This window comes from Podarcis liolepis, assembly GCF_965112155.1.
Source record: "Podarcis liolepis genome assembly, chromosome: 2".
Lineage (NCBI taxonomy): Eukaryota > Metazoa > Chordata > Lepidosauria > Squamata > Lacertidae > Podarcis > Podarcis liolepis.
This window is the reverse complement of record NC_139555.1, coordinates 62,470,240-62,495,770: the sequence shown is the minus strand read 5'-3', so window position 1 is coordinate 62,495,770 and position 25,531 is coordinate 62,470,240. Positions and strand designations below refer to the sequence as shown.

Genomic DNA, 25,531 nt, shown 5'->3' with positions numbered 1-25,531 from the left:
CTGTTTCTTTTCTTTGTTTCCACTGCTAGTCTTTGTGTACAGGTTGATGCTACTATTTTATATTCTAGGCATCAGTATCCTTGCCTTGGTTTTTAGTTCTCCATTACAATTACCCAAATTAAAGGAGGGTGAGTAGTGTCAGACTAGAGCCAGATTCAGCATGGTGCTGGACAGCAACAGGATCAGCTCCCCCAACACACGCATTATATATGTTTTCATTGGCATTTGAGAAAGCCTGCATTAATAAAGCAGCTCCCAGGCTGTTATTTACCTACATCAGCCTTTATGTGCATACTGTTGTGCTTCCCCATTCCACAGGATGACAAATGGAGTCTCTTTAACAGGTTCATAATACAGGGCTGGTCCTGTACAGTCAGTGAGATAGGAGGTCTTCCTGAAACTGTAACCAAACCTTTCTGCAATCCAGCTTGCTGCAATTCAGCATAATCAGCAGGGGTGGAAACAGCCCTAAATGCCTAGATCCAGGATATATTAGGGACCTCCTTATTCCATGCTATCGAACCTGCTCCCTTCAATTAGAAGGAGAGACTGTCCCTTGTGTCCCACCTAGGGTGGAACCATGTATGACTGGGACAAGAGAGAGGGCCTTCACAGTGGCTGAACCCAGATGATGGAACATCTTGCCCTGAGAAGTATGGTTGGCCCCTTCCTTCCTGTTTTTTGTATGTTCCTAAAGATTGTTTTTTTCTTGCAGGTTTTTTGTTGTATGTGGCAGTTAAGGCTTTTATGCTTGATCTTTTATACTGCTGATCCTGTCTCCCTGGCTGGCTGTTGTACATTGTTGCTTTTTGGGGGGTGGGGGAATCTATATTTAAATGTTGTAAACTTTTCTGAGTCATGCTTGTGCATCAGAAGGGTGAGACATAAATGTTTTATAGAAATAAACAGTGCTATTTTCTAAAAAAAATGTTTAGGAGTATTCTCATTTTCCTACTCATGTTAATAGTCATAATAATAATAATTTATTATTTGTACCCCACCCATCTGGCTGGGTTTCCCCAGCCACTCTGGGCGGTTTCCAACAAAGATTAAAAATACATTAAAATATCACACATTAAAAAGTTCCCTGAACAGGGCTGCCTTCAGATGTCTTCTAAATGTCAGGTAGTTATTTATCTCTTTGACATCCGATGGGAGGGCATTCCACAGGGCGGGCGCCACTATCGAGAAGGCCCGCTGCCTGGTTCCCTGTAGCTTTGCTTCTCACAGTGAGGTAACCGCCAGAAGGCCCTCAGTGCTGGACCTCAGCATCCGGGCAGAACGATGGGGGTGGAGACGCTCCTTCAGGTATACTGGGCCGAGGCCGTTTAGGGCTTTAAAGGTCAACACCAACACTTTGAATTGTGCTCGGAAATACTGCCCCTCAATGAGGCCAAACTTAGATTCACAAAATGTTTAGGGGTATGCGTATCCCTGCGTACCCCCAGAAAAAAGCACTGGACATAAATAACATTGGGTGAGGGAGGGGGGGTCTGTTTCCCTTTCCTCTGCTGTTAGCCTCACAATTTTACCAATCGCTTATACTATGGGCCAAGATTCTGACCCAAATTGCAGCATCTTCCTCTCTTTGATTGTACAGGTTAAATAAGGTCGAAGTTTTTATCATTCTAAGTGGAAGTTATCCAGAAGCTGTATGCATTTTTTTAAAATCCACACAAAACCTGAAGCTGTTTATTTTGTTTTTTAAAAAATTGTTTTATTGTAATTGGCTTTCTGTTGTGTCTGTTAGTTGCTTTGAGTCATTTCCATGAGTAAAGTGACTAATTAATAATCATAACAACAATAATAGAAATAGAAGATCCCTAAGACTTTGTACATACATGCACAGAGACCACCAGCCTCCTGAGGCCATCAGTCCCAGCTTAGTTTCAGTTTTCAGACATCTGCGTTTTATCATAAATTGTTTATGCACTTTCAAAGGCTCCCCACATGTGTCTGCTCTTCTGGATTTCAATGAGGGGATGGGAAAATGGCTTTCTCGTGATAATCTGGACTATGAGTAAACATGGTGTCATGGGACTCTGAAGACCCCAGAGGACAGATGTTGCAATAATGGATGTTTTAAAAAAACACACACAACAGCCATAAAATGCTTTGATTTATTTAGATTATAGAGTGGGAAAGAAATGGACTTGGAGAGGAGGCCAGGTTGACAGGAAGAAGGAGGGTTAGTGCTTATTGCAAAGGCAGATCCACATGTTAGATGGGGTTGTTTTTTTTACAGTTTACCTTGGCTTGTCCCAGGAAGAATAATTGGTTGCCAAAAAGTGTGAAATGCTCAGAACTTTTTAATCAAACCAGAACCTTGCTTGAGACATTGGTACGTGCCAGAATAGTATTAGGGCTCTGACAGTGCTTCCTCGTTACACATGGGCATGTATGATCTCACTTAATGACTCAGATACATTTTTAAAAGCAAAAATAAAATGTATTTTATTTTCTTCTAATTTGTAACAGCTGGGCTCTGCTTGCTTGGCAGAGTCTCAGTGTAGCAAGGCATTATGGGAAATCCTGAAAGTGCAGGCCAGTTAAGCAGCAGTTTCTAAAATAGACATTGTTTCCAGTAGATTAGAAGAAGGCAGGATCTAGGTCCAAATTCATAATTTTTAAATGGAGTTTAATGAAGTTTTAACTTGTAGCCTTTAGTGATATAGAATCATAGAATCATAGAGTTGGAATAGACCACAAGGGCCATCGAGTCCAACCCCCTGCCAAGCAGGAAACACCATCAGAGCACTCCTGACATATGGTTGTCAAGCCTCTGCTTAAAGACCTCCAAAGAAGGAGACTCCACCACACTCCCTGGCAGCAAATTCCACTGTCGAACAGCTCTTACTGTCAGGAAGTTCTTCCTAATGTTTAGGTGGAATCTTCTTTCTTGTAGTTTGGATCCATTGCTCCATGTCCGCTTCTCTGGAGCAGCAGAAAACAACCTTTCTCCCTCCTCTATATGACATCCTTTTATAGATTTGAACATGGCTATCATATCACCCCTTAACCTCCTCTTCTCCAGGCTAAACATGCCCAGCTCCCTTAGCCGTTCCTCATAAGGCATCGTTTCCAGGCCTTTGACCCTTTTGGTTGCCCTCCTCTGGACACGTTCCAGTTTGTCAGTGTCCTTCTTGAACTGTGGTGCCCAGAACTGGACACAGTACTCCAGGTGAGGTCTGACTAGAGCAGAATACAGTGGCACTATTACTTCCCTTGATCTAGATGCTATACTCGTATTGATACAGCCCAGAATTGCATTGGCTTTTTTAGCTGCCGCGTCACACTGTTGGCTCATGTCAAGTTTGTGGCCAACCAAGACTCCTAGATCCTTTTCACATGTACTGCTCTCAAGCCAGGTGTTTTCTTTTTTTCTGTTGTGCATTAATGTAGTTATGATTTTAACTTATTGCTGTTTTAATCTGATTTGTAAACCACTCTGGAATTTGATAATAAATATTCTAAATAATAAATAAATAAGATGTTGTTTTAGGTCAAGTAAAACATTCTGCTGGTCCGTGAGCTTCCCAAATGAGAGGGAAAGAGAGAGTGGCTACTCATAGACTCATTGGTTGTAGAGAGTGCATGTGGATCAAAGTTCTACATTTCCCCCCACCATCTTCCCTTTGCTCTTGGATCCACTTAGCTGGAATAAGGGGTCATCTTAACCTTTGTGTAGTGGTTGGGAGTTACTCGTGCGTAATCCTGCCCCGTTTGGGCATTAGATTGCCTGGTTAAACCCTTCGGACTGCACAGCCCATCTCAGCGTGGCTGCCCTTAGTCACTCGTAGAATCTGTCTGTGGGCGTTTCTTAAAGCGCTGCCAACATAAGAACTGTTTGACGCCCAAGCGTCTCCGCCTCTCACTGCGCGGAGTCTCCTGCGCAGGGTGGGCGTGGGTAGCGGGGTGCCTGGGCTCTCCTCACTAACTTCCAGCGAAGAGTCCTGGAGCCCCTGCACCTCCTCGTCCCGTTGCTCTCCTGGATCCCTGGTGTTACACTTATTCCCTTCCCCTTCTTCCCAGCTGAGTCTCCCCCTAGCGTTGGGACCTTCTCCTGCAGAATCAGAGACCCTCTCCTTCTCCCGTGCCTCTGATGTCAGTTCCCTGACACTTTGTAATGAGCACATACAAAGAGTTATAGAGTTGGAAACTGATACTTTGGGGGGGGGTATTTATTTTTTTTATGACCATTGCCTAAGTTGTGAGAGAACTTGTTTGGTTGTTTTTCTTTATATGTATTTTCATCTTCCCTTTCAGACAGACTCTCGAGGTGCCTAACAAAATTTTGAAAGAAAAGACATATTGGAACTGCCAAAACATTTACAACTAGTTCAGTCAGTAACCAGTAAAAAAACAACAATAAAATCAAATTATATTAAAAGTCAGAGACCATAAAAACGTAGGTGCCTGAGAAATTGTCAGGGAGTTCCAGTCCCGCATAAGATTGTGAGGCTGTATTGGTGGCTGCAGTGGGGAGGAGAGGAACCCCATTGCATGAGCAGAAATCTTCAAAATGAAAAGCTGCATAGCTTTGGAGGTACCTTTTGGTGTTTGAGTAGGGATTTCAAAGGCAGAAGCTCAACAATTTTAGGGTCTTCCTAAACAACAACTTTCGTGAGTATCCAACAGTTTCTTCTGCAGATAGCCTTGTTCGTTATGCTAGCTGGTTCTGGTTGGTAGTAATGGTTAGGGGGCCCTGCAGAGCAGATTTTGCAGGCATAGAAGGGGGCCTGCAGGGGATGGGAAGGGGAAGTACTAAATATTACCTTCCTGTTCCATTGACAGATGCCTTCTATTAACAAAGTGGCACCCATTGGATTTTACTCTTTTTGTGGTAATACTAACCCAGGAGTAGAAGAAAAGAGGCCACAGGAAAGAATTAAGCACTACATTAGGGTTTGTGTGTGCACATGTGCACATCTGGGTGAAACAGCTGCAGTCGAGAGATTTATCATTCATGTTGATCCTACTAATCCTCAGTCTGCCTTTTAGCTAGCTGGGAGAAGTACAGGATTTGGCTAGCAAAGGATAAACATGGTGGTTGGCGTAGTTTCTACGTGGCTTAGAGGTGTTGGGCATGCTGAATCAGCATACCTGCTATTAAGAGAGGAAGAAAAACAACCTTTTGCCTCAAAGTGCCCTCCAAGTGGATTAACGTATTTCCCCCTCCATTTCAAGTTAACCTATTCATTAAGCCCATATCTCATCATATTGATAGGTGCTGCAGACTAGAGGTTCAACAAATGCCACAACAATGGATGAACCCATGGTGGTTGTTGTTGTTGTTGTTGTTGTTGTTAACAATGGCCTAAAATTTGAACACACACTGGCTCTTTCAGGAAATTGAGATATGGATGATATCCACTATAAGATCATTTTTTAAAAAATGGCCTTGCAATGGGGGAAAAAGGTCAGACCTGATCAGTGGATTAATCTACCCCGTATAATTCATGGCTCAGATTTCCGCATTTGTATATATAGACTAGCAGGGTCTAATAACTTAGAGTTGGATTTGTACCTGTTAGATTCAGTCCTGACATCAGATGGCGACTTACACATTGGCCTTGGGTAAATCATGACCTTTCAAATCATGACCTTTCAGGATAAGTGAGACAGAAATAACAATGAAGAACCTCATTGAACTGTGTCTAGGAAGGAGCTGGAAAAGAGGCATATTTAAAATTTTAGCCATATGGATAAAAATTTAACATAATAAATCCTGATCTGCATGTTTGCAGCACAGCGTCATTCATTATTGTCCATTATCATGTATTGAAGTGTTTTGTTGTTTTTATTAAACAGAAAATAAGTGCCAGAGATGCAACAAAATCAAAGTTGTTGCATTAACATAGCCCATAATACTATTTGGACTGTTGTGCCTAAACCCACTCAGCCTGTTTTGTGCATCAGCATGGACCTCATACAAGATCATGGCACACAGCAAGAGTAATAAATATGTCAAGCTGTGCACGCAATTAATCAATATGATTTAGCAACAATAATATTTTATAATTCAGTGGTGGGTTCAGAAAAAATTCTCATGGAAAAAGAGGCTTTTGCTTGAACATATGGAGAGAAAGATCCTAAATTACTGCAGTACGTAAAATTATAATGTTGAACTGTAATGTGAATGGCTAAGTGAAGTGTGCCACATAAACACATAATAAAATGTAAAAAATGAGCTGTATGTGCCCAGCATCTGCCCACACTTTGCCTACATTGAGGCCAGAATAATCTGCTCTTTGTTTATATTAATACTGAAAAAGGTCCCCCCGTCCCCGCTTTTTTGCAAGCTAAACTAGTCACACATCTCCCTCCTCTCTAGATACTAGTGACCATAAGCTGCAAACTGACATCTTCCATCAAAGGAAACTACTGAGTGGTTTATCTGTTGAGATGCAAGCATTTCTAAACTATGCAAGGCAGAGTGATAACGAGATTGGAAGAAAGGCAAGACATTACAGTTTGGGCACAATGCGAAGTCATGCGTAGTAGTAGCTTGTACCCATATTCTTTTCCTAGTGCTGATAATTATTCAGTGCAGCGCCCGAGGGCAGGAATGAGCTCTGTGGCTACCCCTAACTCTTCCAATTAATTTTAGTGAATGATATGAAGGATTTTAATAATTTCCTTTAATTTAATTTCCTTTAATTTAAGGGAAAGGGGTAGGTTTTTGACATTCATTGACCCATGGATATTCTTGAAAACATATTATAAAAAAAAAATCTGAAACCAAGTTTTTAAAAAAGAGTAGTTTTCAGCTATCTTGGTTTCTTAGCCCTATCTCAAGATGGAATCCATTCTCTCTCTCCCTCCCCCCCCCCCCGCCCAGTGCCGAACAAGCTGACATCACAGAAATAACCAGTCCCTTTCAGTTGGTCTGTTCTTTTTGATACAAGCAAAGAAACTCTACTAGCTTGATGACTGCCAGGGTAAGTGTTCAGGTGCTGTACATGTGTATGGTTACGCTGTGGGAAATCCTGTCTGACACTACTGTTGAGATAGTCCAAAACTGATTTGAGCTGTTCACTACATCTGGCACTGTGCTTTTCAGGGACTGAAGTGCCTGTTTCCCATTCAGAACAGACTGTACCCCAGAGTGAAGTGACCTCTCGTCTCCTCTTCCAGCCACATTCCTTTTTTACAATAACAAATCATTCCCATGATAGGCTCCCAACTATTTCCTGTTGAGCAGTTCTGTGGTAGGGGCAAAAAGGGTGACCAGAATCATTTCTGTTGCTACAGTATAAATCCTAAAGGAATAGTGGTGGTTGAGAGAGAGAGAAAATAAACAACTGGCAATGGAGAAAGATAAGGGCTGTGTAAACGTAATGAGGTTTTTTCTTGGTTTATTTGGACCTCACCATAGCTGGCACTTGGATGGATTATGAACGTATGGATATATTCTTACATTCCGAAGATGTAGGGGGCTAAGGAGGGTACTGTGCAATCAGCTTGTCAGAGGATGCTCACTTGAGCTCCTTTCTTCAGTTCTGGAACAGTACTTTTCTAGTTCTTCTCATCCTTTAATTACCGTATTTTTTGCTCTATAACACGCACCCAACCATAACACGCACATAGTTTTTAGAGGAGGAAAATCCGTAGGCATGCCACCCGTAGGCATTTCCTCCATAACACGCACAGACATTTCCCCTTACTTTCTAGGAGGAAAAAAGTGAGTGTTATGGTGCAAAAAATACGGTACATGGGGATGAGCGGTAGCTGCATCATATTATACTTGACTGACTTGACTGCTACACTGTTAAGCTGCGTGTGAAAAAGGCATTGTGCCTCTGCCTATTTCCTTGAAGTGAGGAGTAAAGAGGTGAGGTGTACCCAGTCCATGCGACACAGAGACAGTCAATCTGCCACTGTACAGTGCCAACTGTTGATGCAACCTGCTGATGAGCTATGATAGAAATTATTCTGACAAAGGACCAGTTACACCTGCCAAGATCCCCTCGTCTACAGAGCAACAGTGTAAGATCCTCATTCTCAGTTGATTGCATATGGTCTGAAACTCTCCAGATGTTTTGTACTACAACTCCCGGCTCTGATTGGAGTTGTGGCCCACAGAAGCCAAAGGCTACACTGAGAAAGGCTGACGCAAATGTCACCCTTTAGTAATAACAGCTGCTGCAAAATGGGTTTTCTCTGTTAGAGTCTTAACAATGCAAGTTGAAAGGGCAGAAACACAAATACACAACACAGAGTCTGGATTCTTGAGGGTCACGTATGAGTCTGGATCACAGATCTTGCTGGCCACACATAAGAGATTCACAACTTCCATACGACAGATTTACAGCCAACTATTTGGCCATTAAAGAAGGTGGACATTATTTTCCTCTTTTCTTACTTGCCTCTTGATGTAAGCAGGGAAAAGTAACATGGAAAGAGGTTCAAAGAGATAAAAAGGGCACACTCACTTTTGCAGTTCTGCTACAAACACTAACATGTTTTTTATTGCAGCCCCTCTCTTCCAGCCTAACCCAACGACAGCTTATCCTTTTAACCCTTTTTATCACCTCTTACTCATCCACCCCAACTTCTTGATATGCCTTCCTATCTCCAGATGCAAATGCATGGCGTTCATTATTTGTATTCCATCTGGTAAGTCAAATGTGTGGCATTTGATGGAATCCACATGGATTTTAAATGAAATGTACGGTAGTCTTTGAGTCAGCATGAAAGCCCTTTCTAGGAGTATGAGAACAGCTTTAGTGAGCAACAGAAAGATTTGTTCTCCAGTGTAGTACATTGAACCCTTCTGGGAAAGGGCCACGTTGAATAAACAGGAGTGCCCCCTCTCTTATTTTCCTTTTATCTCTTCCAGTCACGAAGCCACAATTTGAAAGAAAAAGAGCTAGGAATGATGAACATTTTCACAGAGATAGGAAATCCCCAATATTTTCTCGAGGTATTCATGTTTAATCATTCCACCAAGGCAGATATACAAAGGACAATGTAAAGACACCATTATAAGCACTACTTCATACACTCCAACATTTCTCAAATGAAAATAGGGATGTCCCGTTCCATAATGATAATTTTACTATTTATACCCCACACATCTTACTGGGTTTCCCCAGCCACTCTGGGCAGCTTTCAACATATATAAAAACATCATTAAACATTTTTTTAAAAAATCCCTATACAGGATTGCCTTCATACAGGTCGAGTCAAATAACTCCATACCCTCCGACATTACTCCAACGAAAATAGGGACATCCAACCATACCCTCAAACATTTCTCCGATGAAACTAGGGACATCCTAAGGAAAAGTGGGACATTCCAGGATCAAATCAGAAACCAGGATGGCTTCTCTAAATCAGGGACGTCCCTAGAAAATAGGGACACTTGGAGGGTCTGCTACTTTACTGCAAATTGTTCTATTAAAATGAGCTATGAACACAGATGTGAGAAGGTTGTCCGAAATAACACTGTAGCAATTGCCTCTCACACTGCTGTTGATTCTAGGCTTCATTTTAAATGATGTTTTCACATGTGATGCTAAAATAAAAGTATATTTAAGCCTCTTTGGCTTCACAATGCAAAATGTGAATCTTGTTAATATGAACAGTTTAGGCAACATTGGCTCTGCATGCAGATTATTAGATAGATTTAGAGGAATCAATTTCAGCCTTATTTATAAAATCTCTCTAAATTGGGATCAGTGCTGATTCCTGCTAATCAACAGGTCCTGAAAATTCCCTTAAAGGTTCATTTACATCAAGCAGCACTCTGCTTTCTTCACTTTTCTCATTTCACATCATTTTCCTTTTCATGCTGTGTCCTACTTTATTCTGAAATAGATTTTATTCTCACAGACAAACCCCTTCTACCAAGATTGTATGTATAGGTTTTGTTTTCTTTCGGGGTTTTTTAAAGGGCTGGTATAATTTTAGAGAAGTTGTGTTCAACCTGTTCTGGGTGGAGTCACACTCCCCTTAAAGGATCAGATTCACAGTTTGGTGGTACTGATACAACCATACCTCACAGTGCCTACAGGGGCTGCATGAACCACAGCCCCTCCTGGACAGAGATAGCCAACATGGCCACTCCAAAACATTGTACATGGAACTGCCTTTGAAGACTTCTATGGAACTTCAGTTAGTACAAACACAGTGACTAGTTTGGTAAATGGGATGGGTTAGTTACTACCTAAATGGTTTGGGAGCTGACTGCCTGAAGAACTGCCTTCTTCCACACAAGCCTGCCTGAACCCTCTGTTTTTCACTGGATAACATTCTTGGTGTGAGATTAGACAGAGGTGACTGGACAGAGACAGGCTCTTTGGTGCAATGAATGCCCTTCCTATGAAATGCAATCTGGCATCAATTCTGCTGTCCCTTTGGTATCAGAGAAGACATTTTTATACTCCCAGGAATGTAGTATAGTATAGCTCTGGTAGATTTTACTGTTTTATGGCATCTGTTTACCGGTATATGCTTTTATTTTTGGTTTCGTGCTTTTTTATTCAGAGCCGATCAGTTGTATGCTGTGCTAGAATTTTTATGCTGAGAGTGATCGAGAAATTATATTTGCTAAATAGGTCTAATTAATTATTTTTATTTTTATTTAGAATGTAGAGGTTGGCACTAGTGAAAACCATGTCTCTTTAATCTATAAATGTCTTCATTCATAAACATAGAGTAAGAAACGTCACACTCCAGCAAAAATATTCAAATCTATTTTATTTGTTTTGTAATATGAAATAATTGCCAGATCTCCTGGCATACCAGCTCCAGTTTAAATCTATGTTCTTCACATGTAATTGGAAATTGTGACAATATATATAGAATTGGTTTAAAATTCAGATTACAATTAAAATAAATCTGAGCTTCCCTAGAAGAAAATCCTTACTTTCCATCAGGGTTGTTTTACAATGGAGATGGATATAAATGCAACTAGGCTGCTTATATGGCATATGACTGTTTAAAAAGCTAAGTAAACAGGAAGTAAATTCTTCCATGTGAACAAGACCTGGGAAAGCAGGGGGGGGGGGAATCACAAGACATTGGGAAAAGTTGATGAATAAATCAGAAACACATTAAGATTTGCTGGTAAATCAATTAATTCAAGCTGAAGTGATGGAATAAGAAAAATATCTGGTGACCACACGTAATTTAAAAACTCATTTCCCCTTCAAAGCTGAGCAGGCAACCAGGAGGCCAAGACACAACGTCCTGGTTCAACAGCAGTTCTTGCAGCCAGACCTGGCACAGTCTTTAGGAGCTCTGCTGATGCAGTGTAAAATTTTGGCATGACTTCTGGTTTAGTTTTTGCTTCTCATGCCATCATGGGAAGAAAGCTGTCTTTTTGCATTATTCTGTCCAGTAAATCCGGATTAGTGCTGACACTAGTGCTACTTCTCTTTATGTTGGATATGATGATGCTGCTGCTGCTACTACTACTACTACTACTTATAATTATTATTTCTTCATCAAGTTTAACAGCAGCTGCAGATAGCAGCTTCCCTCATGTGCCAAACAGTTTCAGCAGGGGCAAGTTTCACACTGGAAAGTGTTACACTCCTATCCTTTTGCACCATAGTCTAGATCATGGGTAGGCAAACTAAGGCCTGGGGGCTGGATCTGGCCCAATCACCTTCTAAATCTGGCCCGCGAACGGTCTGGGAATCAGCGTGTTTTACATGAGTAGAATGTGTCCTTTTATTTAAGCTGCATCTCTGGGTTATTTGTGGGGCATAGGAATTCATTCATCCCCCCCAATATAGTCCAGCCCCCCACAAGGTCTGAGGGACAGTGGACTGGCCCCCTGCTGAAAATGTTTGCTGACCCCAGGGTCTAGATCCTGATCCCCCACCACCAATGGCTACAATTTAACTTAAAAATGTGGAAACATTTATCACCAAACAGTATGCTTAACATAAAGTTTGGCCTGTAGTTGGGTTGGTATTACTATCTAGATATTATAAAATGGGATTTCTGACATGGTGGCAGTGCAGAATCTGACATTCTGCAGCCATAGTGCAGCCTACCAAATCCCATAGCCTTCCTACCTGGTGAATCTTCAGTATATGATTGCACCCTAACAGATTTATTTGTAGCATTCACTTTTATGGTCCTGCATCGGGGGGGGGGGGTGTCCTAGGCTTTTCAAAAGTATGACATGTTAAATAGTTTAGGCTTTAAGGTATTTCCTGTTTGTCAGCCTTTTATCTGTGTACTGGAGACAGCGACTCGTCACTTTTCTCACGAGGATAAAGTTTGGTGACTGAGCCATAATGGCAAGGATCAGTGTTTAATTTCCAGGGAGAAAGCTGATTAAGTCTACTTGAGAGCCACATCCTGTGGACCATAAAAATGTTTTAAAAGTAAAATAAATAAATACTTATGTTAGTATGGTAACATAGTGCTGGCTTGATTTGCACTAGTAATGCAGTTTCTTAGTCCCACTATTAACTCCTTGCTGCAGTGAGAAATAGCTCTGTACTGTGCCTGTTTGCTATTCCACCCCACTTAAAACCAAAAATGAAACCAGAGTACATGCATGCTTCAGAGGTGATTACTGAAGAGGAGGAATGCAGAGCCAAAGAGGAACAAAATAGGAAAAAACTAGAGGGCAGGGGATGAAAGTGCAGTGAGGAAAGGTGCTGGTGTTCACCAGGATTATTATGTTTTTTAAATGTAAAGGTTATATGAACCTGATAGTCTGGCAGGGCAGAGAAAGCTCAGCTTCTTAGAAAAACAATTTTAACCTGGGCAAATAGCTTTCCAAAAGGTGCCATGAGCAGCAGTGAGCAGGAATATGCCTTTGGTCACCAATGACGCCATGGGCACCATCCATCAGCTGCTCATGACATCCAAGTGAGGTCCTTCCAAGGCACAATCAATCAAAATAGGAACACTAGCAGAGCGGGTGGGTGGGGGAACTTAGGAGGGGGTTGCATTTCCCAGCACCATTAACTTGTGGTTTGAGGGCTTGCAAAATGAAATTTCCCCACAACTGATGTACTATCTGGAGGGAAAACATTTGGATTTCCTGTGCAGCTGAGTGATGTCTGCACATTCCCTTGAAACAGTTGTCTGGAAAGGGACTACTTCTTGGGAAAAGAACATTTATTTGCTTCTTTGTTTTTCTAGCCTTCTTCAACCTGAAAGCTCAAGAGGATAATAAAAATATGTATTTTTTAAGAGTGAGATGTCATTATTAAAAGCTACCCTATGTGCACCTTCTGCCACCTTCACTCTGAAAGCCAGCCCAGACTGATAGGACTCTGCTTGGATTTTATTACACCTACAGGGTGAGACTGTTCCATATCTAGGGAATGGCCACAGAGAATGCCTCATTGCTGTGTGAGAACAGTATCAGAAAGAAGATGTTCTTGGCGGATCTTACAGATTGGAATGGGATATATGGGAGGACCTAGTCTTAACGGTATATGGGGCTTAAACCATTTAAGACTGTTTATGTAGGCTAAAACCAGGAAAGAGAAGGGAGTTAATGATCACGGCTGCAATATTCTCCAGGTGAGTTGTGCATAACAGAGAGACAAATCCAATTTTGATACAGCAAGCAGGTGTGCGAGTGAAGGGTGCTGGTTCCTTCACATAGTCCCCATCCCAGGTTGCTGAGCTAAGCACTCAGGGAAGAAAACTGGGGGAATAAGCCACTAGGGAGGAGAACAATGTACTCCTCAACCATGCTCCCCCTTTGCTGATAAAATCAGATCAGCAAATGTTATTTAGATATATGATATGGGCATGCTCTCTTCAGGCAGAGAGTTACTTCTTCAGGCAGAAAGTTGGCTCTTTCTATTGGCCCATATGAGACCAGCACGGGTGGGCGGGCCTGGTGAACATTTAATATTCCTTACCCCCTACGGCTGTGATTCGTGGGTTCCCACTTAATTTTATTCTGATTTTAAATGTGATTTTGAACTGTATTTTAACCAATCATTTGATTTTGTGTTTTTAATGTATTATATATTTGGTGTTAGCCACCCTGAGCCCGGTCTTGGCTGGGGAGGGTGGGGTAGAAATAATAATAATAATAATAATAATAATAATAATAATAATAATAATAATAATATCCTCCCTTTGAATCCTATGGGAATAAAGGGAGCAGCTGTGCATAGAAAAATTGAATGAATAAGCATTTCCTTATAAATGAGATTCCCACCCCATTACATTTACAGTGGTACCTCTGGATGCGAACGGGATCTGTTCCGGAGCCCCGTTCACTTCCTGAGCAGAATGCAACCTGCGTCTGCGTGTGCGTGGGTCACAATTTGCCGCTTCTGCACATGCATGTGACGTCATTTTGAGCATCTGCGCATGCGCGCGCGGCGAAACCCGGAAGTAACCCGTTCCATTACTTCCGAGTCGTCGCAGAACGCAACCCAAAAATGCTCAACCTGAAGCTACTTTAACCCGAGGTATGACTGTATACAGTTATCAAGCTACCATTGTGATATGAAGCTTAGTCCTTGTGGGGTATGGAGAAGTTCTCACTTCTGTTCAGAAATAGTAATACTCTAATCCTATGCATGCACATTGGGTTTAGTGTAACTTATACCCAAGTATGTGTGCATAGAATGGCAGCCTAACTTTTCTGGAATTATCCATTTATTGTTTTACAACACTTGCCTATAATGCATATCCGTCATAATGGTTCACAAAGCACTTCACAATAATAAAATGAGTCTTGTATCATGTGTTGTATCAAGGAAGGTCGACCAGGGGGGTAGGGGTAAGGAGATGTTTTTAAGAGTCATGTTTTTGAGAGCCCTTTCTCCAGTTAAACTGGTGTTTCTGCTGCCACTACTGCTGCCATCTCTGGGCATGTGGTATCAACCGATCAGAGTTCATAGAGCTATTACGAGCAAAGGTCACTGGAGTCACTATGGACATGTGATGTACAAAGACCCCAGCCCAGCCCTCTTGCTGCTGATGGTGGTGGCAAAGAAAGCTCATGAGGGAGGGAGGAATCTTCTTTGCAGGCCAACATGTGTCCCTATAGTTCCATAATTCTAGTCACTAGAACTGTGGAATGATAGAATTATGGCCGAATTGGTCTTCTTCAAACAAAGTCTTTAAAAAAAAAACCTTGCAAAAATATTCAGTACATACTTAACACAAGAAATATGATAAACAGATTGTATAAGCTGAAATCTGTAGTGTACTGATCTCTGCATGCTGGCAAGGCACATATTTCATTTTGCTAAGGAAAACATATCACAGGAAGGGGCATACAAATTACACCGTCTATTGGAATTTATTTATTCTTTCAGTGGTCTCAGCCAGATAGGATTCCATCCCAAGTATTGGTGCTGGGTAGGGAACTGGGTGAGTGATTCAGATTCCAGCAAGGCAAAGCCAGTTTCCAGTTCTGGTAAGGCAATGCCAAATATGGTAAGGGTCAAGTTCCAGCAAGGCAAAGTTCAAGCAAAGCAAGTAGCACCCTGGATAGCTCCATGCAAAGCTCAGGCTGAAAGGTCATGCAAGCAAATTCGAAATGCTTCAATGGCAGGCAAACACAACAAAGCGAGCCCTAAATAGAGCTGCAGCTCTTTCCGGGGCGGTGATCTCCCATTCCAGTGCTCAAAGCCTCTTCATTTAAAGGGGTCTGGCCCAATTCAGCAACCAGGGGAAATGATGGTTTCACTGAGGCAATGTGAACTCAACAGACTAGGGAGGTGCTGGCAACTCAGACTCTGCTTTTGCTAAACCTTCTGGTGCAGTGGGAACATATGGCAATGATATTTCCTCTGAATCCCTGGCCTTGTTCCTTGAAGAGTCATGACAACTTTCAAAGAGTCATAAGAAGACAATGAATTTCTAATTGGCCACTGCGCTTAGGAAAGTTGGGGTTTTTTTTTAATAGAATCAGTCACACACCATATCATATATAGGCAACAGCAAATCCATATGCACCCCCATATATTTTAGAATTTTTAAAAGAAAGGATTTTAAATAAACTGTGAGTGTTAGAGATCAATCACATAACCAGGCACAGCACACCCATGAGGCAAAAGTGCTGATCTCGCCAAAACCTGACAAGATATTGTGGAGTGCACAACATCTCACAAGATTTCAGTGAGATTTTGCTGGAAAACAGCACCACTTCTTTGGTGAAGGTGGCCTAGTGGGTGGTGCGGCAGGGCAGGGCAGGTTGGCACTTCCTGTTTTGTATTGAGCGGCAATACAGGATGCATTGTCCTGCTCATAGTCATTCGCTATTTTACTAAAAGTACCCTGAGTGGCATACTGAATATACATAAGAACATAGTAGAAAGTACTACAGCCAGTTTCTAAATAAAGGGTGTGGCCTCCATCTTCAGGCTCACTGTCTCATCTGTAAAGTGGGAATAAAAGGAATTTACTCCACAGTTCTATAATTTGCTAACTTTGCAAAAAAAAAAAAATCACTGTATAAACCGCAAGTGTTATGATTAGTAGTAATCCTCACATGTACTGGATAAGTGTTGTTGCTCAGAAGACATATATAAAAACCAGATGAGTTGTAGTGGTTTCAAACATACACACTCTGTACACCTACTATATCCAGCTAGTAAAATAAACTGGCCCTTAGATGACGCAGGAAGTACCATGAGTCGTCACAAAGATGCTTCATAGCTCATTAATCTGGAATGCTGTGGTTATGATCCTATGCTAACGCTGTTCCAAAATTAAAGCTGAGGAATTATGAGCAATCCCTGCAGACTCTGTTTGGATCTTCAGCAATCAGCATGCACTCAATACACAACCAACCTATAGTGTGGAGGAAGATAGCATAGGCTGGCTGTTCACCAACATTGATCCAGTGTATGACCAGTCCAAGGATTTGCACTTTGTGGACTTGCCTTCTGTATGAGGCTCACTTCAGTGTTCATTGTCAAAAGGTTGCCAGCCCAAAACCATATTGAACTTTTGATTACCTTGGATTTCCCTTGCTGATTTCCTCTCTCCACCTACACTGGTGGTCCCTGTCTGGGGCTGAGAAAGAGGATGTTAGTAATTAAGTCTACAGGGAGAAGATGTCTCCTGTGGAATTGCTAGTCACATTTGTAATCTCATGTTTTCTCCAAAGGAACTTGGGTATTCTCCAGCTTTCTACTCACAAGAATTTGCTTTTTTAACAGGGCATTGCTTGCTACGAAAGAAACTCCCATGATGCGACTTCTGTTTTTGAAGATGCTCCTCTTCTTGCTGTTCTTTCTCACAGGTAAGCAAACACATGACTAAGTGTGTCTGTGTGAACTGCTCAAGGAATCCCCATGGTGCACAGGATAGATGAAGGAGGTGCAGATATGGCAATTCTCCTGTTGAGACATGTCCCCCTGTCTTAGCCATGTGCATGCAGTGTTAGTGTGCAGGCACAGTAGCATTTAAAAGAAAGACTTTTTCCCCTTCATAGGCTGCGACATGCTCATTTTCCTGTTCTTGTAGGGCAGGCCTGTACAACTCACAAAACAGGAATAAATACGCAGCCCACAATTCCATTTAAAGCAGCTATGAGGAACTAGATTTAGGTTGAAGACAGAGGCTTGGATGAACCCAAGTATGTGCAATGTGCTTCTGTATAGGCAAGGGAGAGGCTAATTTTGCTTATCAGTGGTAGCCTCTAAAACAAGAATGGTGAGCCTGTGGCCCTCTAGAAGTTGCTGGACTTCAACCCCTTTAATCTCTGGCAATTGGCCATGCAGGCTGGGAATTGGAATCCAACAACATCTGGAGGACTTCAGCTTCTCAAGCTCTCTCTTGAAGGTTGGAGGCTTTCTTGAGCATGTGCTAGTTTAATGTTTAAATGTTCTCTTTTCTCACTATAGGGTGTTATTAATAGATCATCAATAAATGCAAAAAGTAAATAAATATCATTTATTTTATTGTTTATTATTTATTTAAAACATTTATATGCCACCCCTCTTTAAAGTAATTTCACTGCCTTGTAAGTGAAACAGTTAAAAATGATTCAATATACAATTGCAAACAATCAGATAAGAACCGCATATATCACAATACATAAACAAAATGGGGTGGAATAAGCTGCTGCCACAGAGGGTCCAAAACCTTTAGGGAGATTTTAAGGGGCATATAAGGGTTGCTATCTGAAAAGGGAAGTTGAAACTACCCTGTGTTTAAGCAGAAGTACCCACATGCTTCTCTGAAGCTAAACCAAATTAAAGGATTGTGGGGGGGGGGGTTCAGAAAGTTTAAGTCGCTTTTAAAAAGGGATGCTTCTGGTGGTTTGCTGTACACTCTTCCTGCTTTTTTCAGATGTTGTGTGGTATTGCTTCAAAAAATTGCAAAATTTCATCAGAAGTGACAGTGGGATGAAAGAAATGTTTGTGTGTGCATAGTAGGGTTGTCAGCTTTTCATCATGTTGCTGTGTCCTGAAACACAGCCAGATGGGCAGGGTATAAATAAATTATTATTATTATTATTATTATTATTATTATTATTATTATTATTATTACTATAATGCAGCTTTATGTGCAAACATTAGCAGACTGGCACATCCACTCAGTGAAATGCTTCGCTTGAAGTTGCCATTGCTGTTGGATGGACTGAGTTCACCTTGGTTGCTTATAAACAGCAATGTTTAAGGAATTAATTATTTGTGAATTTCAGTATGAACTGATCTGATCCACATCTCCTGGATTATTATGCAGATTGAAGTACAGTTATCCCTCAGTCTTTGCACCTTTCTTGGCTTAAAAAAAACATCCTAATGCATATAAAGATGGAGAAATAGATTTAGAAATGTGTGTTTTGAGGGGGGGTTCAAAATGTATATTTATTAGAAAATACATTCAAAAATATGAATTTTGAATTATTTTAAAATTGGAGATTAAATGGAGAAATGGAGCACATGCAAACCAATACAGACTAGAAATAAAGTGATCTGTTCATCCCTATTTGCAAATTGTGCAGGTCTCTTAAAGTGTTTTTCTCCTTCTTTCTACACAAATGGAAGATTTCTGGCAGAGGTTTTCTGGCAGCTGAAGAAGCTGTCTATCTGACATCCTTCAGGCAAGGGACCTTCAAAATAAAGATTTTGTGCCTTGGCACCAAATGAAACAACATGAGTACCTTCACTTTCTTTACGCTCCAAGAGCAAGGCCAGAACTGCTTCCTAGATGCCCACGCTCAAAACTTACTGCTTCACAGTCTCCACTGCTGTCCCTCAACATCCTGTTTTCCCCCTGCTACAATTACACCTTTTATTCATGTTATTTTCTAAATGTCCTGAGCATAGTAAGTCACTGTTGCTGTATTTGTGGGGAACATTTTTTTTTTATTTAGATGTGGGCAAAATATGTTTAAAAAGCAGATCAGGGTGGCTGTTCATTTGTTTTAAGACAACAACAAAAACAAAAGTCTTTCAAATATTTTGGGTCCCTTTACTATATTTTTCCATTTTTGTTGTGTATTATTTCATTGTTTTTAACATTTGCAAGCCACCTCTTAATGGAAAGGTAGGGTGCTGAAAAGCACCATAAATAAATAAAGTAATCCATATTTTGGAAGCTCAGATTGATGAGTTTTGAAATCCTGGAATTGGCAGTACTACATGGAGAGATAGTCTGGTGATAAATCTGCAAGACTCTTTCTGTCTTTCTAAGGACAAGCTGCAGTGTGCATTTCTAAACGGAAGCGTTTTGCACTCTCCTTTCATTGTCCTATGCAATGGGAAATGATTTGTGACTGTTGTACTTCCATGACCAATATAATAACTGTGGGAGCACAATTACACAATGAGAAGGAGGGCAGTTAAGTGGAGTATAGCATATCCTTCTTATATGGCTGTTTCCACTCTCTGGTAACATTGGGAAACCTCTCTGCAAAAGCTAGGAAGCTGGCAGCTGAGATGAGCTCATAGGAAGCAATTCAGGAAGACATTGTCTACCTTGACATTTCCGAAAGATTTCCTGGCAATTTTACTTTTAGTTTTGTTCCGATTTTCCTCTCACATTTGGAACATGACTAGATCTATGCAACACAACCTGCAAATGAAATCACATAATGGAAATAAGTGTCATGGAAGACACTTCACCTTTTAAATACATGATAGAGAAAAGCAATGAAATGCAGTTTGTTCCTATGAGTCTCCCCTTCTTCAACTTAGTATTAAAAAGCCAGAATATTAAACGTTCTAGGAGAAGAAAATATATGCATTATCCTGTGGCTTTCCTATGGCCAGGCATAGGCAAACTTGGCCCTCCAGCTGTTTTTGGACTACAACTCCCATCATCCCTAGCTAACAGGACCAGTGGTCAGGGATGATGGGAGTTGTAGTCCCAAAACATCTGGAGGGCTGAGTTTGCCTATGCCTGCCTATGGCCCAGTGCTGATGTCTGACAGTGCAATCCTATTCACGTCTACTCAGAAGTAAATCTTATTTAATGTAATGGTACCTGTCTCTTGGTAAGTGCGTAGAGGATTGCAACCTTAATTATCTATTCACACCATATAATCATCACTGAGCAAATCTGTGTTTTCTTTATAATTGGTTTTGCCATAACAAAGCAATTAAGGACCAACACCAGGCTCTCACTTTTGGTTGAGAAATAGTAGGTGGAGAAAGAGGCCAATTATCTCATATATGCCTATGAATTTTTATGAAACATCTGTGATTGACCAGTGTGTTAGAACCACTAAAGCAATCAGGATTGCGGTTGAGCTTTGCATGCAATTCAACAGTTAAAACAATGAATGCATTATTAATGATTAATATGCTGCTTCCATTTCTGATCTCGCTTTCTGAATTCACCACTGCACATTCTACTGCCATGTACTGTAAGTTGCTTGGAGACCTTTGGGTAACAATGGGTGAATAGAGAACTGGGCCAAAACAAACAAGATGAACTTTAACAGGGAGAAATGTAAAGTATTGCACTTGGGCAAAAAAAATGAGAGGCACAAATACAAGATGGGTGACACCTGGCTTGAGAGCAGTACATGTGAAAAGGATCTAGGAGTCTTGGTTGACCACAAACTTGACATGAGCCAACAGTGTGACGCGGCAGCTAAAAAAAGCCAATGCAATTCTGGGCCTCATCAATAGGAGTATAGCATCTAGATCAAGGGAAGTAATAGTGCCACTGTATTCTGCTCTGGTCAGACCTCACCTGGAGTACTGTGTCCAGTTCTGGGCACCACAGTTCAAGAAGGACACTGACAAACTGGAACGTGTCCAGAGGAGGGCAACCAAAATGGTCAAAGGCCTGGAAACGATGCCTTATGAGGAACGGCTAAGGGGGCTGGGCATGTTTAGCCTGGAGAAGAGGAGGTTAAGGGGTGATATGATAGCCATGTTCAAATATATAAAAGGATGTCATATAGAGAAGGGAGAAAAGTTGTTTTCTGCTGCTCCAGAGAAGCAGACACGGAGCAATGGATCCAAACTACAAGAAGATTCCACCTAAACATTAGGAAGAACTTCCTGACAGTAAGAGCTGTTCGACAGTGGAATTTGCTGCCAGGGAGTGTGGTGGAATCTCCTTCTTTGGCTTGACAACCATATGTCAGGAGTGCTCTGATGGTGTTTCCTGCTTGGCAGGGGGTTGGACTCGATGGCCCTTGTGGTCTATTCCAACTCTATGATTCTATGATTCTATAAGTGACTAACACCACCACCTCAGCTTCTGAACTGTGGGACTTTAGTGTTTCTCTTATGATTTGTTTTTCTTCAAGGATTGCCACAAACCAGCTCCCTGGAGATTTCTCCTAGTGACCAAGAAGTCATCCTCAGTCTCTACAGTGATTTTTCTGTGATATGCTCAGGGCAGAACGAGATTTATTGGAAAAAGGACAGCAAATCCGTATTAGACACTGGGCTGGAGAGAAGGGACAACACTTTTATTAGCATCCTTACACTCAGGAATGTGACCGGCTATGATACGGGTGAATATTCCTGTCTCTACAAACAATCCGCAGAGGAAAAAGCCATCTACATTTTTGTACCAGGTATTGGTGATTGCAGTGCTTTGCTCCTTTTAAGTCTCTGGGTTGGTGTGCATGCATGGAGATCTGGAAGAGTAGAATATATAGAAGGATGTTGAAGAAAGGTAATCTGTGGTGTGGTTTGGGCCTGTGAATGCCCAAAGGTTTTAACTTTGTGGCTTATGCAAGAAACAAACAACCCAAACTCTTGTGGGCAGTGTGCTTCTAGCCCCATTCCTCTTTTCTTTACCATGTTTCCACAAAACCCTACCATCTCCAGAGATGGCCCACCTTAAAGAAATAATTTAACTTAGATATATATATAATCTTATTTTGCAACAACTCCAGTCTGACAAGAGGGAAACACTGCTTTGTCCAAGCTAGAGAGAAAATAGGACTGTAGTATTCCAATAACAGGGACGCAGGTGGTGCTGTGGGTTAAACCACAGAGCCTAGGGCTTGCCGATCAGAAGGTCGGCGGTTTGATTCCCCGCAACGGGGCGAGCTCCTGTTGCTCGGTCCCTGCTCCTGCCAACCTAGCAGTTCGAAAGCATGTCAAAGTACAAGTAGATAAATAGGTACCGCTCCAGCGGGAAGGTAAACAGTGTTTCCGTGTGCTGCTCTGGTTCGCCAGAAGCGGCTTAGTCATGCTGGCCACATGACCCGGAAGCTATAAGCTTCCGGCCAATAAAGCAAGATGAGCGGCGCAACCCCAGAGTCGGTCATGACTGGACCTAATGGTCAGGGGTCCCTTTACCTTTACTATTCCAATAACACTAAACCTGATGCTGAGTCTCTTCCAATTCATCGTTATTCTGTATTGTTTTTAATATTAATAATATTTTAATATTCGGTTGGAAGCCGCCCAGAGTGGCTGGGGAAACCCAGCCAGATGGGTGGGGTATAAATAATAAATTATTATTCTTACTCATCGTTCAGTTTACAAATGTTTTATGCCAGGAATTCATCTTTTTTATTATTGCTACTGAATATTATCTGTGCCGTTGCATAATTAATTGGTTTCTCTCCACCTTCTTCTACCTATAGACCCCTCTTTGCCATTTGTACCTAGCAGCCAAGAGGACACATTTGTTTTCACCACAGGCCATGGTGAAGACATTATCCCATGCCGTGTGACAGACCCTAACACAAGAGTGACCCTTTATGAAAAGAAGATCGATGACCCAATCCCCAGCACTTATTTTGCACAACAAGGCTTCAAGGGGTACTTTGAAGACACGTCCTACATCTGCAGGGCAACATTGGACGAGCAGGAGTTTGACTCTGAAACATTTTATGTGTACAGCATCCAAGGTGAACCTTTTCATAATACTTTCCTCATCTAATGTGGGCAAAGGAGTTGCTCTTCAGTTAAAAGTTACGGTCTTTCTATACTGAAATACAGCAACCTAATTTTGGGTTTTGGTGTTGAGTCTCACCCATTGAACAACATGTAGCAGATGAAGCCAGTCCACCCTCCTGCCCAAAGTGCAAGACAACCTTTTGGAAGTGGACCTGCTCAATTAAAATTGGCCATGTCCGCAGAGTGTTCAGTGTGCTTTGCACCTGGAACAGTTGCCTGATGTATTACTCCATTGTGTTGCCATATTTATTCTTTAGCCTATGCTGAGATTTATTTTTTGAGGTGGCAGCAGGATTACTCACATCTTCATAGAGAGAAAATTAAACTCAATGTGCAAAGGAATAATCATACAACAACCATGAAGCCAGCAATATGAACTTGGTGCACATCCCATGTGCATTTTCAGTCACGTGAATCTGTCCTGTAATTTTGGCTTCTTTTCATACTAATTTGAAATTTCCCCTTTTATAGTTTCCTCTTCTCCTACCTCCGTCATCAATGTCACTGTCAGTGCTGTGCAAACTATTTTGAAACAAGGGGAAAATATCAGTGTGACTTGTGCAGTGAGAGGCATTGATCTGGTCAATTATACTTGGAGTTATCCTGGCCAGAAGGTAAGTAAATGGCCGGGGGGGTGGGGGTGGGGAGTGGCTGGGAGGGAGAGGAGGTTTGTTTTGTCTTCTCATCCAGACTGGACATAACACAAGTGATGGACTAACTGTCATGTTGTCTTCTCTGTAGAAGGGTGGGCAGTCATTATAGCAGAGAGGCAACTGTTTGAGTGTAATAACTGGGCTACAAAGCCAAATGTGGACACTCCCTCCCACAACCAGTAATTATTTTGGGACTGCATACTTTATGAGATGGTAGTATGTAAATACTCCTATTAAAAATAAAATATAAATAAAAGAGTGAACGCAATCTGTTGCTTGAGTAGAAGAATGGGGAAAAGCATACCAAGCTGTCTTATTACTTATGTATTAGCACACTGCCATGGTGCTTTCTTCTAAGGGCCTTTCAACATCAGATGTATTGATTTGTTAGATGGAAAATAGATGCCAAATGCAAGTGCCATATGAACAGCAGAGAAGTAATTTGCACATCCCTGCATGACTCCTATAGAGGCTCCTCTACCTATATATCAGTAGCTAGTAGTCATGATTGTTATGCTCTACCTCCACTGCAAGGGGCATTATCCATCGTTCAGACTTTGCATAGGCACCTGGTCATCCACTGTAAGAACAGAATGCTGGACTAAATGGGCAATTGGCCTGATCCAACAGGCTTATCTCGCATACTTATGCTCTTACCTTCAATCATTTGAGCATGGCTACTTGGGTTCAACAAACCCTTCGACACACTTGAAAAAACTCCTGTAATGCTAAGCGCTATTTACATCATGTAACCTTTTTACCATTCTTCTGCAGGTAGGCAAGGAGGTAAAACCATGGACCGATGTTGGAACAAGGGGCAGTCGCGATACTAGTACCACCTTAACCATCCACAATGCAGAGCTGGAGGATGAAGGAGATTATATCTGTGAGGCCACTGACACCTATCATGGGCAAAAAGAAACACAAAGCATCTTTATCAGAGTGATTGGTATGTTTGTATATAAAATTCCATCAGCCTGGTGAAATTTAATTAGATGGTGTTGAACTGAGTCTATGGAACCCCCCCCCCTTTTTGAGCTTTGATTATTTTACAGAACTATTATCTTGCAAAAGAGTTGCCAACCTTTGTGGGGCCTGTGGGCACCTCTCCCTCTGGTCACTTATTTCCCTCTTCAGCCAGGTCATACATCAACAGACAGAAAAGCATAAAACATGAACACTTTTCCATGGGGTCTGGATATCCAGTAGAATTAAAGTAGATCCTCTTGACTGTATAATTTTCAGTGGGTTCCGCCAAAAGCTTGCACTGGTGAACTGTTAAAACCACATATCTAGTGTTTCTGAGGAGCGCAAAAGCATTGTTCCAAAACACAGAGCCTCACATGTATTCATGGTTTTTATACTAAACGACAACAAAACCACCAAGAAGTCACAAACACACCTATGTACACAAAGATGACTTATGTTTTGATGGTGGTTTTGGGAGGAATTGTAAAAATTACAAGGGTCCCTAAGGATCCATGCCTCAGATTCATGTTTTTGCACCATGGCAGCATTTGTTGTTGTTTCCATTAAGAAACAGATGTGAGCCGTGACTTGATGGTGGGATGTTGGTAACCCATGAAAGAAGTG

The 25,531-nt window shown here is 41.5% G+C and overlaps 1 protein-coding gene across 2 annotated transcripts in view; it reads left to right on the top strand.

The window, feature by feature from the left end:
* PDGFRB (platelet derived growth factor receptor beta) overlaps positions 1-25,531 on the top strand; it is an 82,765-nt gene that overhangs the window by 23,434 nt on the left and 33,800 nt on the right. The window contains exons 1-6 of one of the 2 annotated variants that reach the window (XM_083487970.1): positions 16,703-16,877; positions 17,118-17,200; positions 21,674-21,946; positions 22,970-23,236; positions 23,757-23,899; positions 24,713-24,887. In XM_083487970.1, coding sequence (XP_083344096.1) covers positions 16,846-16,877; positions 17,118-17,200; positions 21,674-21,946; positions 22,970-23,236; positions 23,757-23,899; positions 24,713-24,887 — 973 coding nt within the window. In that variant the 5' untranslated portion in view covers positions 16,703-16,845. Of the gene's footprint in view, positions 1-16,702; positions 16,878-17,117; positions 17,201-21,673; positions 21,947-22,969; positions 23,237-23,756; positions 23,900-24,712; positions 24,888-25,531 lie in introns of those variants that run through there. The other variant, XM_083487971.1, reaches the window with a different exon arrangement.